The sequence below is a fragment of the Leguminivora glycinivorella genome, chromosome Z, assembly GCF_023078275.1.
Source record: "Leguminivora glycinivorella isolate SPB_JAAS2020 chromosome Z, LegGlyc_1.1, whole genome shotgun sequence".
Classification (NCBI taxonomy): Eukaryota; Metazoa; Arthropoda; class Insecta; order Lepidoptera; family Tortricidae; genus Leguminivora; species Leguminivora glycinivorella.
In genome coordinates, this window is record NC_062998.1 from 9768699 (window position 1) to 9785999 (window position 17301).

The 17301-nt window shown below is 41.7% G+C and overlaps 1 protein-coding gene across 5 annotated transcripts in view; it reads right to left on the reverse strand.

The window, feature by feature from the left end:
• Positions 1-288: 288 nt before the first annotated feature.
• The window catches only part of LOC125240835 (hormone receptor 4), a 62426-nt gene continuing 45413 nt past the window's right edge, over positions 289-17301 (reverse strand). For 3 of the 5 annotated variants that reach the window (XM_048148970.1, XM_048148973.1, XM_048148972.1), the window contains 6 exons: positions 13742-14854; positions 13456-13670; positions 12872-13282; positions 11038-11230; positions 6080-6195; positions 289-5535 (listed from right to left, as the gene is read on the reverse strand). In XM_048148970.1, the coding sequence (XP_048004927.1) occupies positions 5455-5535; positions 6080-6195; positions 11038-11230; positions 12872-13282; positions 13456-13670; positions 13742-14854 (2129 nt within the window). In that variant the 3' untranslated portion in view covers positions 289-5454. The remainder of the gene's footprint in view (positions 5536-6079; positions 6196-11037; positions 11231-12871; positions 13283-13455; positions 13671-13741; positions 14855-17301) is intronic. The other 2 variants (XM_048148971.1, XM_048148975.1) reach the window with 1 other exon arrangement.

Here is a 17301-nt window from a genome sequence, read left to right on the forward strand (position 1 = left end):
TAAAATACATTTGCACCCGAGTGTAACACAAAACTTTTCCTCTCACTATAGCGAGGAAAGTACAACGCAAAAAATGCGTTTATCACTGCTCCCAATAGTTCCGCAGGTGGTAAATCATCTTTATTACTAGATTCACCTACTTTTATCAATTTTAAAGCAGTTAATTTGACTTTATTCAAGGTCAAATTACTTTACCCACTAGTGGATAAAATGCGTTTTTACCCGCTGGTATTAAAGGACAAAATACGTGTTTCCGAGCTAGTGAGGGGAAAAATAAATAGTCAAACAAATAATTCACATACATTTTATTTTCTTAATTTATTAACCATTGATTTCCAAGAGTAAAACTAAAAAACAAATTAAAGTACAAACACGTTATGCATCGCTAACTAAACACAACTTGTAGGTAACTTCTCTTGGCAAACCATTACAATCTTTTGACTAACAGCCGGCGCACCACTCAACGAGACAATATAGAGCAGTACATGACTTCCTGAGTGCACTACACACGGGGCCGGGCCGGGCGCGGCACGGACACGGCACGGACACGGCACGGTTGCGACTAACGTATGTCACGTAGCTAACAGTGGGCATACCAAAACTAAAGTGCTACCATTGATTCACTGTCTTTAAGTCAGCAATAAAATGGATTTATTATTTTAGAAATTAAACTCTTGCACTGATATACCTATGATTAAATGCAGCACCATCTGTCAAGTTAGTACTTACTACACGTAGGTACCTTTATTTATACTTTTTTAGATTTGGTATACAACTGTAACTATGTCGCATTGTATAGCCTGAAATTATAATGTATTGAGTTGATTTTTTTGACCTTGTGTAGATGTGAAGTTATGTATTTAAAGTTAGTCTGAATAAGATTTGTCTTGAAAACGTAGGTCTGAGTGTATTAAGTCCGTAGCCAGCCCGGCGCGGCCGAAACCAACGAGTACGGTTCAGCGATCAGCAACTAAGTGACATACTACAAGTACAGAACCCTATCGTATTGATAATACTTAAATTAAAGCGAACAATGTATAATATGCTAGGTCTGAAAGCGATAAGTCTTGAAATTGAGCGAGCCCAAATAAATACGAGAGTACAGTACAACAGCACACTCGTTCACAATCAACTATCAAATTTTATAAAGAACATAGCAAATAGCTCCTCGGACAGGCGGCGTCGGAGCCCGGGAGTCGGGACGCCCGCCCCGCGGGACCGAGCGGCCCCGAGGGCCGACTGTGACACGTGTACAGATAAACATACTTGTATACCATATTATATCTCTAAAATACTTCGATTCAAAAAAGTGAGGAAACAGATAGATACAAAATCGTCGAATGAACCAGACAAGCGAAACGTGTTTGTTTATAGTTTTTATTTAGACACTTAACCATAACAGAACACGATTACCTATTGTTATCTGAATAAAACATTTAGAACAGATATCTATGAATGTGTATGTACTTATTTCAAATATTCATCTGTGACATGTGGTTCTATATATGTATATTGTATATTTACAACAATCACTCTTCAACGTTTCCAAATATATATATTCTGTTACTGATTTACACACCATTTTCAGTACTATTATTTTAATACAATGTCTAATGTACACAATTTCAACCCTTCTTTTACCCGAAATACACGAAACGCTATTTTACACAACAAACCTTACACTATCAATGTGAAAATATTTCGTCACAATATCTTACATGTAATTTTTCTTATGGACTGTAAAGAAAGTGTGAAATGCATTAAGTTTTTTGTTACATTCTTATAAATATATTAACATTATTACGTTTAAATTATTATATCAGTCAAAATATTTTCGAAATATTAACTAGGTCCGCCCGTCGGCGCCCGCGCAGGGACGGCGCGCGGCCGCGTCGCGCACTCCGCACTAAACATCTCAGCCTTAGAGTAGTTTACAATACATTCATGTACCAATAGATTAATGATTAATAATTGATTGTGAGCGGCGGGCGGCCGGCGGCGGCCGGCGTGAGCCGCGGGCGGCGCCGGACTGCGCGGCGCTACGACCGTATCTCCAGCAGCCTCCAAAATCGATTCCATCCCACAGAGCGGCCTGCGGAGGAGTGAACTTGGTTCGAGAGCCGACTGGTACGGATGCAAATTACTCAAACGCAATCAAATCACCAACCAGGAGCAAATTCTACGTTCAGTTATTTTCGATTTTTTGTTGCATCTAATATCCTGGATTGCTTTGAACAGAAGAACACGAGTTTGAAAGAAGAAATAGGCGATTAAGTCTTATTACAGAGTCCAGCAAATAATCAGGACAGCATCGAAAAGCAAGTGGCCATCTTATGTCAAAATAGTATTTATTTACACAAGAAATGTTAGCCTCAGTGGGCTCTTCGTGTACTATTCTAATTAGGTACTCGCCAGTAATGCGCCAATTTTATCGTTAATTTCTATCAATACTATCCTTTGTACAACGCCAATAACATCCTTACCGTCCTAATCTCCATTTGATACAATGCCGTTAGTTTCACCTTAATAACAGTATACGCTACGATACTAACAAAATAAGTGTCATATTATCTACATACACATAATCATTTACACGTTAGTAGAATGACGCACGATTCGTGATTAGTTTTTTTTATGATTTCCTCGTAACATGTAATCTATAAAGGCATCTTTACCTCAGACTTTAGAGTTACACCGTCGTTAAGATGGTGTTTTATAAAACTAATTTACAATTAAGATAAATAAATATAGTTACCCAATTAAGGAGAATATTTGACATGAAGTTCCTACAGGAGAGGATACGCCACGGCGGGACTTCAATGGGGGCCTCTAAAGCAAGCTACACGCGCGGGTACCGAGCTCCTATAGTTCAGACTCTTTTAGTTACGTCAGACGCTCCTACACAGGGCTAAATACATGTGAACTTCCGAAAATCGATAAAGGTACGTACTCGCGTGTACGTTATTGTAATTCATATAATTGCAAGAGTCAAACACAATCAGACTAATTTATATAAAGTCGGGAGTTGGCAGTAGACGCTGGTGCCCAGTAGTTGCCTTAGCGTGCCCCATGGCTTTCCGCTCGAGCACGGCACGGGGCGCTCTTTACCCCGAATATTTACTCTATCACTGTTTAATTATCACATTTAACTTATAATTTCACGAACGCCGTTTTACTAAGTTAAATCATATACACATTAGTTACCTATAACAAAATTATTTTGAAACTAGGTATTTATATTTAGGCATTTAATGGCAGTATTGTAACTGGTTGTATTCATTAATTTAAATTACACATATAAAACACGTTAATACCTAACACTTATCTAATGGTAACATGACGAGGAACGGTCGTGTGTCGCTCGATTTAGTCAACATGGCTGCTCTTCTAGAGTTGTCTATAGACTTCTACCTTTGCCACCTGAAGTCTAAGCCGAAACACACATTTCTGCTAAGCTACCTCTACCAATCTGTATTTTACGTGAACATAAAACTTTCGACTGAAGTGTTGACAGAATCGAATGCGATGTGTTCATCCTAAATGTTGGAGTGCTAGAAATGGGTTCACTCTTAAGTTAGGGCCCAAAAGTAGCTTAGAAGAAAATTTTAATCCAAATTGTAAGTGTTTATTGGATATGAGTTAACGTCTTCATTACCGGGACGAGATCGTAAGCTACGTGGAAGAAAGATGTCGTGGCTATTAAGTATGTGTAGAACAAAGAACGGTACATGATACCTTTAAAGAGCGGCGGTATTCTGCCAAATAATACGTTCTTGTACAGAATTAAGAGCGTTGTCGATCTTGTAACATGGCCGCTACACGCTCGCCACGACATCGAGACATGTGTGGTACAACGCTTAACCGTTTTAAACTAGAACCTATGTAAGTCCCTATAACGAACTTTTTGGTTGTAATTACTTAAGATAATCGGCGTACGTCGCCTTCCTAAAGCTATTGGTAACTGTTCACCGTTGCTGGAACGTCCATTACACTAAAACATTAACGAGAAACCGGAGACTTATGTATAGCAATAACGGCAAATAAGTTTTAAAAACGAAAGGCAGTGATATACCGACAGTGTTAAAATGAGAAAGTCTCTTTGTTTCTATTTATTTAAAGTAGTATTATTAACGTTATACAATTAAGTTTCATTTACCTATTTATTTTATACATAATGTATGAGTACGGGATAAATATGATGGAAGTTCTATGAGATAATGTTGTCAGAAAGGAAGTCGAACGGAAGATGGCGACGATGAATGTTTCTCGGGGAATGAACCATTGCGTTGTGAGTTTAATACGTTTCTAATAAATGACTATGAAGGAATGATTTTTCTAATTATATTTATCCTGACTGAAAGAAACTACATCTACCAACTTAGTAGGTAGATCGACATGTACGTATAAGTGCATAGTAAATTCGAACATAGGGTGGGATGGATGTCTCGAGTGAGATATGTGATGCTGATGTATATTACCTACACACTTATTTATCGCAATTAGTGACTGAGGAGTTGAGTTCGGATTGTCTAAATACAGTAACAAACGAAAGTGTAAAGCACCTGTACAATAGGTACACGTGAAGATAACTTCGTAAGAGAAATGCAATAAGCAAGTATAATAAAACATCGTCTACAATGTACACCGGATCCTTACATTACTTGGTTAAGTCAGAATAGGGACGAGAGAAAACATTAGATAAAATTATAATGCACGAAACGTGTCTATGCGAAGTATTGGCAATAAAAATGCATAAGTTGTGACTATAGAACATTATGTTTGTTAGTGTATAAACAGTACAGTTGTATACAAGCAGTCTTGGTAAACACTGAGAGTACGTACTTACAGTCTATTTACATAACATTACTTACCAACAAGTCTTAGACAGGTAAAATTCTCATTATTACATTACACTGGTTAGGTACCCCTACACGTTATAAAATGCAAACTAAAACAGCAATATTCCATGTACAAGAAACAAATCTATCTAAAACAACATCTTAAACAATCTACTTATGCTATAAAGTACTCTATATTTACAGAAATAATATATTATGCGATCCTTCTGTCAGTTTTAAATATGAACTAACATTAAACTATTTTACACTAATTAGTATACACTACCACGTAGGTATAAAACACGCATTCGAGTCCCTGGCGCTTATCACATAACAACTATTAATAAAAATCAGTCTGTCAATTGGGACGTTTTAATTCCTCTAAAATAAACATCGTTACACACATGGACTCGTGGGCGCGAGGCGAGTGCTGGTATGTGCAGCCGTGCTCGCGAGAGTTCGCTATCGCGCCGCGAGGGCGCGCGGGCCGTCGGGCGGCCGGCGGCCGGCGGCCGGCGGCCGGCCCTTGGCGGGCGACTAGGAACATTGTACGAGCTCTTGTGCCGGGGCAGTGAACACAGGTGGTGACATAAGACGCGCGGCGCGACTACACGTACTATCTGATCTCTGCCGAGTTTAGCACGAACGGCACATAGAACATCTTGCTTTCCAGTAGGAGGTTCGCCGCTGCTTGGATCTGGGAACACGACAAAATAATACTTACTTAATATATGTGAGTGAGTTTAGTAAAACGTCCCACTTTGTCGGTTCTAGTTACGGAGCTATGGGCACTTGGGCAGTTTACTGAAATATGGCAAAACTTACCGAAAATCGGTTTTCAATAAAAACTGATTAATAAGACTCTAATAAAGCTATTATTTTGATGCCGGTGCATAAATATTATAACCTCGACAAGCTGGGTGGTTTCAGTTGAAATGATGATGATTTTAAAAATACTGGGCGGAATTTAGGTAATCGGTGCGCTCTTTAAGATAAAGGTAACGGGTAGATGCGCGGTGAAACAGAAGTTACACCTAAGAAGTTCTGTTGAAGGCGGAAACTAGATAGGTACACAGTTATCCTTGCGTAAGCGAAACAGGCTTAGGCACAAAAAATATTAATGATGCACTAAATTTTGTTAAGCTAAGAGATCGGTTATAAGACTTATAAGTACATATGTAGGTGTACGGTATGTAGTCTTTTCACTTAAAATAGTAGGTATTCAGAAAATAATATCTCACCTCAGGTATCCTGGCAAATAGTTCCTGCAGTCTGCCGGGATGGTGGGGAGCTGCGTGCTCCAGATAGCTGCGTAAAACCTGCACGTATCGCTCCTGAATGCCTTCCAGTTCCACTTCTAAGACAAAAGAAAACATGTGTAAAGCATACACTGCCGAATTCTGAAACTAGACTTTCATTAATCCTCACAAAAGCGACGATCGCCATGTTTAGAAAACTGACTAGTTCCGAATTACAACACCAGTAGCGCTAAAGTAACAAACGCTTAGTTCGTCTACTCGCCCATAGATGGCGGTGTGAGGCTACAGCGTTCCAATGCCATTTGTATCGAGCGAGCGCGCGGTGCGGCGGTGACGTCACGCGCTCAGTAGGTCACTCCGATAGCGGGGCAACGACCGCGGCTAGCCGTTGACCTCCGCTCAAGCGCGCTGCGTCCTCACTCTATAGCCATTTCGCTTGCACGCGAGCGCTTTTCCACGGGTAGGCCGCGCGGCTGTTTCATGTGCGCATTTTACATTCAACCAAACCGATGTTTTGTGTTTAGAGAATGAGGAAGGAAAAATAGACGCGCGGTCATTTATTTACTGTTTACGTAAATTTTATTTCGTTCTATCTTGTTTGTATCGGATTACATACTTGGATTTAACTGAATCTTATAAACTGTATCTATTTATAAACTAACGACGACGGGGTTTCGGTGCACTACCTAAATTTATCTGTCTGTGACCTTTATCGCTGGTTGGCGGCTCTGACTATAACTAATGTTTATGCCTTTGTACTTTTACATAGAATTAAACTTATAATTACGTGCTTAAGGCCAATTATATAGGATTTTTGCACAGCTCTTGTGTAATTAGTAAGGAGTCATTGCATTGTAAGTTTCTAGATCAAGCTTATACCTACAAATTGGACCGGTTCTATACGAATAAGTAGGTAGCGTAGGACGTTTTTATTGCTACTAATGTATTTTTATTTTTCGTAGTGTACAATACGATGTGATTAGTTTAGGTGACACATATAACTCAGATGTAGTGCGAAAAGAGTTTCGTTCGTATTGTTACGGAAACGTACGAACGTATGCTGTTTCAGTCAGTCTCAGTACAGGCCCCGTAGCCGAATGGCATTTCTCCAACGCCAAACGAAAACGAAACGTAGTCCGGCTCTGTCGCGCCAATACGCAAGAGCGATAGGGATAGATATCTACTAGCGTTTCGTTTCGTGAGCGTTTCGTGAGCGTTTGTGCCATTTGGCTACGCACCCAGGGTGTACTGACACTGTTTGAACTAGCATGACAGATACGAACGTGTCCGGAAAAATACGAAGGAAACCCTTTTCGTACATCTTTTATCCATACTAATCCATACTAATATTATAAATGGGAAAGTGTCTATGTCTGTTTGTTTGTCCGTCCTTCACGGCAAAACAGAGCGACGAATTCTCGTAATTTTTTAAGTGGACATAGTGGAAGGGATGGAGAGTGACATAGGCTACTTTTTGTCTCTTTCTAACGCGAGCGAAGCCGTGGGCAAACGCTAGTTTATTATAAATACGTGATTGATGTAGACAAATTTAGCCTCTACATAAAAAAAATCGTTTGAGTTAAAATAAATTCGTTCTCGATTTTATTAATATATAAAAAAGGGCGCAATAAGCGAGCGTACACACTATACGGCTAATCGGTGTTACGTAAAGTACCGCTGCATAGTGCGGGTGTCTGCGAGCAAAGAGAAAGTATCCTCAAGTCTCGCTTTCCGCTCAGAACTGTCCTATCTGACGTAACCACAGCCAGAACGACAACGGTGTATCTGGTAACGCCATTAGACTTAGATACGACCATGTTGTTCCAGTGAAATGACCGGCGAAAGTTGTGCGGTGATTATTCTTAACTAATTGTCATACTCGAATGCGTGATGATTTAACTTAGATCATACAACAATCAACTTATATATGTCCTACATGTTGCCAATGAAAGTATATATATTACATATAGTAGTGTTACTAGTAAAAAAACAAGATTATCTTGATACTCGATAGGTATACATATATACTTGACGCCTTAAAATGTGGCGCTATATTTCAAATCTTATTAATTGTTACGTAGACTGTCCCAATGAAAGTAAAATAGATGGTGTCAAATTGTCTTGAAATTTGAAGTTATACAAATATTATTTTATTGTAATTTTACGAAGATACTAAAAGCATAATACCTTAATATCTACTCCTACATAATATTTATTCGTGATAAATTGATAATATAAGCAAAACAATCAGGTAAATTTTCCATGGTATGTTATAAATATAGACGACTATTTTGTAAACGATAAACTTCACATTCCGTCCTAAAGTCTGAAGTGCATTTAGTTATAACGGAATATACATCTTTTAGAACACGAGAACGCGACCTTACGATATATGTTGTTCACAGGATTTCCTCAATGAGTTGCGATTGTAAACATTTCATATTCGTCATAATTTTGCGAGTATTGACTAGGGCTACGAATTATCGCTCGAAAATCACGCTTTTGCGATTTCGGTGTTTGTACTTTTAGCTATATCGAGGTATCTATATTTCTGAGGGTAGTCAGGGTAGGGGAACTTAAAAAGTAATTTGAGACTTTGCGTCTTCGGTAGTAGTGACGTTTCAAATGTGTAGTTAGCGTTAAAAAGATCCAAAAACTTTTTTTTTCCAAATAGGTAAATTTAATGTTTTTCCTACTCAGAATCACAAGCCCTTTCTATCCTACTAGGCGGAAAAAAGCGTCCCAAATTTTTTTTTGCCACTTCGATACTATTTTTCAAACACTTTGTTACAGCGGTTACAAAGTGGAAAGTAGGCAAAACAATAGAAAATTTTGGGACCAATTTTTTGGTCTCTCGTTTTTTATCCGAGATCGTAAGGGCTCGTGATCTTGAGTAGGAAAAACTTAAAATTTGCCTACCTTAAAAAAATTGTGATTCTTCTCGCGAAAATGCCCTAATTACAAAGTATATTTCTCAGGACTGAACTTCAAAAGTCGATTTGAACTTTGCCTCTCCGGCAGTAGTCTCAAACTGTAAATAGTCAGTCACTAGTGTCAATTTAGCGTAGCAGGAGTCCAGTTTCATGTTCAATAGCATACCGGCGGCTCTACGCTCACACATGCGCGCGCGCCGTGCAGACACCGCACACAGACGCGGAACTGTTGTGCAAGCACTTTCCATTTCACTATACCCACAACTAGTACGTACCCTGGCTATAAAATGCTTTATGTGTTTTATATGGAAGCGCAGATACTTCCTTTTAATAAATATACCTACACTGTTACGGAAATAACACCCTAATGTTCGGAGTAGTTAGTTGTAAATGGTACTAACGACATTTTGAGTTTCAGACTCAGTTACGGCGTATGACTAATCAATTCCAGCAATCTCAGTTATGTACTCAAGTAAAGTAGGCAGGGAGCATATTAATATTTAAGTATGCTAACTTCTGCTGATCGGTAGTTTAACTCCCTTATTCATAAACGTTCACTATAAGTTATCAAGCCGATAAAGTTAGTTTGTCCCTTTCTATCACACCAATTCGTCAGAAAGGGACGAACGAACTTTATCGGCTTGATAACTTTAGTAAACGTTTATGAATAAGGGTGTTAGTCTATAACTTTACCACTGCATATACTATGTAGTATGAACTACTACCACGCGTTCCTTAGGTGTTGATGCCATTAGCTGATACGCGACGCCATTTCTAATCGCTAGTACTTTGATAAGTGCGTAATAGTGTGTCGGCGCGGTGAAAATTATTTTCAAACATGGCATGTGAGGGCCGACCTAGTTGCACCGCGATAACGCAGGATGTCATGCCTAGTTTCCCTATTCTAGCTCATTTGTGCGAACGTACGCTTTAGTTAGACGCTTTAGAGGCTATAATAGCGGGCAGGTAACTATAAGCTGCAACCGCTGTCAAGTGTATAAACTATACCTACTTAGCGATAGCGAGTTTGCGTGGAGATGTTTTGTAAGGTCTACTTTAGGTGGGTAAAAGAGTTGCGACACGAAAGTATCTAGAATCGTGACGCGGTTCTATGTTCCAAGGGTTAACGTACGATTGTAAAGTGGTATTGGCGACGGCGACACTAAATAAGACGTCCTAAAGTTCCTAATCGATTTCACAAGCGACAACTCTCGCATGTAGGTTACATGGACTATAAATCATAATAACTGTGACGACTGACCGTGTCGCAATACGGCGTCTCGTTGTGACTTTTTTGTGTTTCCTGTACTTTGATATGTCTAAGTACGCGTTTTCAACTAACTTTTTTTTTCTTCAAATTTTTCCGTTTTAAAAATTGAAGGAGAATGCAAATATTAATTATTGTTAAAGGATTCAGAATTTAAAATCAATTACTCCTTCCTCATGCAACAATTATGCAAATATGACTTTTTCATTAAGTTTTGACGTTTGACGGTTTAACTTGTTTATCGTCCCCGTGCAAAACGAAATGGCTGTAGAAGACAACATGTCGTCGAAATTAATTTCTTTTATGCGCTGAAATAACATTATTTACAGGAAATTTTATAAAAGTGTAAATATAACATACAAACATATAGATTACGTAAAGGTTTCGCTCGGCAGCAGATCTCTTAATAGTAAACACCACACATAAATGAATAAATAATCACATGTGAAATTTATACGTACGTATTTATGCCCAAATTGATTCACAATCAGCGAAGTGTTCTTTAAAAGGCCAATATTTATTTAACCTAAATAACGAGCATCAGCCCGCGGGCCGGTGAAAGGTTATCCGTTAACAATTAACACAATTCCAAATCAGAGAGATGGTTTTGACGTCACTATCGAAATGAACTACTTCCGTCAGTGATAATGGAACAATTCGGGTACGATTCACACAAGATTCGCTGCGCATATACTTAGCAACTATTGACATAGCATGATAGATGGTGTGTTCAAGCGTACCTTGGTTCAGCAATATGTAGACTTTGAGGCAGACGTACTCCTCCATCCGGAGCTGAATGCGGCGGAAGACGCAGGTGATCTGGGTCATCTTCTCGACGACGAGCCCCACGTCGAGCCGCAGCTGCTCCAGGGTGATGGGCCGCCCCATCAGCGACGTCAGGCAGTTCTGCAGCGTCCGCAGGTTTGCGTTCACCTGGGACAACACCAAATTGTCAACATTTTTTCTTTACAAGTCTATCATAAAGTGTATCAAGCAATTTCCGTCACTACAAAAAAGCTAAATAATTTAAATAAATGTAGCCGCGAATGTTTATAGTCTTGTACAGAATTTTCTAGTGACAAATTTGTTTGATAGTAAATAACATTATTTAGTAACAGAATTGCTTCAATCACGTATTTTTGTATATATACATAACACACGCAAGGTACTTATTTATATGTATTTAATATATCAATGATTCTGTAATTATTCAAATGAGTGAAATGAATGTTATTTGTAGGGTTCCGTAAGTTTTAAAATCACTATAGAGTATTATATCCTAATGGGACCGGATAAAACACTTAAATAAATGAGCACAGTAAGATTGAATAAGAATAAATAATAAGTGACAAGTTATTTGATAATAATTTATATGTAATTTTCCTGTCGTCGTTTATATGAAGTAAGAAGTACCTTTAGGCCGACCGCATTCTACTTATTCGTATCTTATTGGTTTATGCGCTAAAAATCCTCAAATTTTTTTTATTCAATTAGTTCCTAATGTTACATAGGTATATGCTCTAGACAATGAAAATATGTAACTGACGTTAGCAACGTTAATGCTTTTTCCCCTCACTAGCTCTGAAACACGTGTTTTGTCCTTTAATACCAGCGGGTAAAAACGCATTTTATCCACTAGTGGGTAAAGTAATTTGACCTTGAATAAAGTCAAATTAACTGCTTTTAAATTGATAAAAGTAGGTGAATCTAGTAATAAAGATGATTTACCACCTGTGGAACTACTGGAAGCAGTGATAAACGCATTTTTGCGTTGTAGTTTCCTCGCTATAGTGAGGGGAAAAGTTTTGTGTTACACTCGGGTGCAAATGTATTTTACTTCTCGTGTGTTAAAAAACTCGCAAGTTCAGGATTCTATTCTCAAACCACTCGCTTCGCTCGTGGTTCAACTATAGAATCCGTTCACTTGCTCGTTTTTCAATTCCACACTCGGCGTTAAAATACAACTTTGCCTCCTTGTATAACAAATAACTATTATATAACGCACGCAATCACTCGTTATAAGTCAGATTAGATCACGCAAACTTTGGTAAATATCTATTACTTATTATATATCTATCCTAACGTTTTAACTATGTTAACATTTAGGTAACATATCAATGCGGGTTACTTACGAATGAAGGTGCATTAATGCAATATATTTTATGTATAAGTATACCTAGATTACCTAGTCGTGTACTAGTATATGTTTACAGAACACCTATTTATCTAGCAGTAATGTTATTCACCTTTCGAATCAAATAATTGCATACAATTCCTATGCGTTCGGTCGAGCCGAAGGCTATTGAAACGTCCGACGTGTTGCATTAGTCTACGGGTGTAATAGAGCGCACTATGCACCGAGCTCGGTCGAGTGCAGCTAGTTCTCTGCCAAAGGCAGCGACTTTCTATCGCGGTTGCGTAAGCGCCGATGCAGATCACGTAACTGCACTCGAAGCAAGCGGCGGAAGTCTCTGGAGCGAAAGTGACCCGGTGCCTGGGCCGACTGAACCCGGCTCAGATGCATTCGCTAAACTAGGCGCTATCGGTCCCTACAGAGCTGCGAATGTGACTCACCTCCTGTATGAAGTCGTGCTCGTGGTCCGAGGACGGCGGCGCGTGCGCGTGCTTCCCGTGCATCGCCTGGAACGCCGCCGTCGTCAGCACCGAGATCTCGTGCCACTTCTCCATCAGGAGCTTGGAGTGTATTTCCATCGGAATCTCCATTATGAAGGGCAGTTTCTTCGTCCACGCGACCATCTTGTGTACGATGGAGTCCCCGATCTTGCATAGCTTGTCGCCTATTTCGGAGGTGTCGTGTAGGAGGTCGGGCAGGTGGCGCACGGTGGCGATGTCCTCCATGGCGTCGCAGTCGATGAGCGCGCGGATCATGTGCAGCGCGCGCTCCAGCGGCACCGCGCGGTCACGAGACGACGACACTGCGCTCTCTAATCGAGCCCTTAGGTGGACAACCTGAACGCAACACATCTATATAATATATAAAAGGAAGTGTTCTCAGCTAATTAACGAGTCTACAAGTGGTATATCAATAAATTTCATGACAAATTTAAGATATTTACATAGGGAGCTATTTACTGGAAGAATTACGTAGTCAAATGCCTAATATAGGTAAAGGACAGTTTGAAGGAAATTATATTTACCTCGCTAGGATTGGTGAGAGCAGTCTTAAGAATGGTGCCGTTGACCAGATGAGGCGGGAGAGGTGGCATTGGTTCTTTAGGCTTTTCTGGTGGCGACGCCCGGCTTGTTGTTGTCGCTGCTTTATTAGCCTTTTTGTGCTTCTTATATTTTACTTTGTACAAATTGTACACTGCGCCGCTATTTCTCCCGCCAGGCATGCGATCTTCTCTTACAGCTGAAAAAGAGATTTAATTAGTTCTGCTGCTATGTCAATAAATATACTACAATTTAAGTGTTTAATATTACCTTGTAAAACCATGCCTTGTTCAATACATTTCTTGAAACGACAATATTGACATCGATTTCTTTGCGCTTTTGTGATTTCACAGCCTCCATCTGCGACGCATGTGTACACACGTCTATTCTGTACAGTTCTTTTGAAGAAACCTTTGCATCCTTCACAGGTGATAATTCCATAATGTAAACCAGTCGCTTTGTCTTCGCATATCATGCAGATCATAGGCTGTTCATCTTCTTCACGTTCGGCTTCTGGTGCGTAGGCGCGCAGCTCCGGGCGTGGCATGGAGTGTGGGCTCGGGACCGGCCCGCCCGAGGCTCCCGCCGTGTTGCCCGCCGCCGCACTCAGGTTCAGAGCGTGTAGTTGTTGGTGAGCCGGCAGCTGTGATACGTCTCCCGCCCATAATAGTTCCATGTTCAATGGCGGGCCGCGCTGCCGCCTCAGCTCGCCACCTAGGTTCAAAAGCAGTCTAGCCGCAGATTCTTCGCTGCACGTAGTGGGGTCGGGAGTCGGTGGCGTCGGCGTGTGCGACCCGCTCGGTGTCGCAGACGCCTCACCCCCGGGAGTGGGCGCCGGGAGCGTCCAGAACATTGTTCGTACGCCCCCGGATTCACCCATGATGACGGCGGGCGCCCCTCTCCATTGTCCGGGCCCTCGCGCACCAGTCTTGGGCTCCTGCGGTTGTGGCGGGAAGTGTCCGCCGATAAGTTCCGGCTTGACACCGTTGATGCAGGCGGCCGGCGGCCAGGGCCCCGGCGCGAGCGGCGAGTGCACGCCGGGCGGCGGCGGCGCGGGCGCTCGCGGCCTGTACGGGAGCGGCGGCTCCGCCGGCGGACCCTCCAGCTTCACAGAGGAGTGTTGCGTGGGCGACGTGACCACGTGTTTAATGGCATGCGAATTGTCAGACTTGTTGGAGCCGGCGGCTCCCTCAAACTTGATGACGGAGTATGGCGGCGCCGAGCGGATGACGGTGGGGTGGCAGGCCGGGGTGGGTGTGGGAGAGCTGCCGTCGTCGAACATGGGCGGCGGGTGCGGCGGCGTGCTGCAGCCGGCGTCGGCCATGCGCGGCGAGGGCGGGCCCGGGTCCGGCGACGACGTGCTGGTGTCGGCGGCCGACTCGCCTGCGGGAATGCCACACGGTCAGCGTTAGCGACAAACTTCTCGTCTATGCGCGGGAAGGAAGAGAGCACCGCGGACTTTTAGACGCAAGAATAGAAACTGGGTGAAATGTCAACGACCGCGCGGAGTGGCCGCGAGGCGCGGGGCGGGGACGCGACACTGCACTTCCCGACGCCGACTAGATTAGCCGGTTGCGTCACGACGACGTGAGCGTCACCGTGGCACATGTATCTAGCCGTACAGAAAACTAATTTGTAATAATTATGTGTAGCATATACATACATGTAACGCCGACAAACAGTGGTGTTAATTTCCAAACGTTCGAGGAATATTTTATGTAACAATCCGGAATAGACGTAGCAATAGAATATGTAGGAAGCGTGGAGCAGGCGCGAGATGCGGCGGGCGAGGAGAAAGTGAAAGCAGCGCAGATGCCGCGCCGCCCGGAAGCGAGCGCGCTCCGCTGCGCTCGCGCACACCACACTGCCACAAAGGGCCTGACTATTTATCTAACATGAGATTTAGTTGCATTTGAAAAACCTTCATTTAATAATCCGAAATCATATTAGTAAAAGCGTAGGTATTATACAAATTGAAACATTTTGCTCCAGTTGCAACCGGACCTAATGTTAGAGTCAATTAACAGAGAATGTCAATTATTATTATCAAATTAAAAGTTTTTCTTTTAATCGTTTCGCTCAATTATACAAACATTTACCGACTTTTTATGACCAAATCCATAGGCGAAGTTACCCTCACGTGACCGGCTCACATCGCTATGCACAAACAGTCCGACTCGTGTAGAGCAATCACATAGTCCAGGGCGCGGGTTGTATTTTGTTTATATAAAAGTTGCGCTGAGACCGGCGCGCGCGCTTCAGTAAGGAAAAGCGAAGAAAGTTTTCCACGGCTGCGGCGGCGCGGCGGGCGTCGGTCGCGCACAGTGAGCCCGACCTACCACACGATGCGCCCCGCGGCCGCCCCCCTGCGCTTCCCGATCCCTCCCTCCAGCCACTATTAGGTCACTTCGTGCGTGCGAAGTGCAACACAATGACTGCAGACTAGTGCAGCGCGCAGCGCTCTCGCCTCGAGGACGATCTCTATTCGCTATGCGTCCTTTGCTGGTGGGGACAGAGTGATGCAATAGGCCTCAGCACAGACATTATGTCCCGTTTTAATTGCTGTTATGCCGATGTTGGCCGATTTGTGCCAGCCGCTCGCTGCATAACCAGCGCGGAAGAGATATGGATTACAACCGTGTAGGATCGTTAACTTTCGGTATCGTATACGATGCGTTTCTAGATATTCAGAACAGTTCTGTACTTGTCTTTACTACTGGGTATTATTATTAAAGCTCTTGGTATTTCTCCGAAGTTACAAGTACATATTTTATTACTTCCTGAAGCGAACCAACGCGCTAAATTGCCACATTTGTTTTCAGATATCTGATAGGTACTTTTAATATTTAGAAAATATTAGTATATTACCTACGCCACTATGGTCCTATCTCAATTTAAGTACCAACAGAGCTATAGTACCAAGAAAAACAGGTAAAAGATATACGAGTATGTTCTAACCCCGCGAATAATAATTGATCTCTTCTGTCCAGTTGCAATAAATAAGAATGAATGAATTGGCCTGTCTTAGATACAAATCACGCACCTCTTTTATCTCGTCTACACTTATAGAGGTACACCCCTTGGACGAGAAAAATAAAATTTAATTGACAATATAGGACAACCCTTATAAGGTACCACCATCATGGGTGATATACGGTATGTTTGGTACGATGAATTTGAACAAATTATTAAAAGATCCCGACCGTGAAAGTACAAGTCTTCTAGGCAACAAGTACCTCTAATACAACTAGGCAACCGACCACTCGACGCTATCAGCAAACGCCCCAAAACTCACTTTTCGTCCGACTTAAAGAAAAGCCTCGGGGATAAACATCGGACTGTTTTGGTGAGTGTGAAGGTCGGCCCCGGTCATAGGCCCCGGTAACCGGGTCACCCCACCCCCTCTCCGCGGGGCCACGTGTAACCCGGCCCTTCCTAATTCGAGCCCTTTTTACGTCATTCAATTGTACAGATAAATGAGAACTTTCTCACTCCGAAAAGGCGACATAATACTTGTTACAAATAATCCTTTGTGTCTGGCTAGCTTGCATTTGATAAAAAAATTCGGAAAAAGTAAAAGAATTTATAATCGTGAATATTTTCTATTTTGTTTCCTCATCGGTAAGCTTTATGAAATAATTAATATTTGAAATGGTTCTTGATATTTTTTCTTCGGCATAAACCCTAAGTTTAACTTCCATGATATTTAGCATGTGTTGGTGTTTTCGAAATTCCAATTTGCAGTTTGCAGCAACCGTTCACGAATAAATCTATAAATGTCTGCGATTAAATAAGTGCTCTAGTTATACTCACAATAACAAAAGTACACC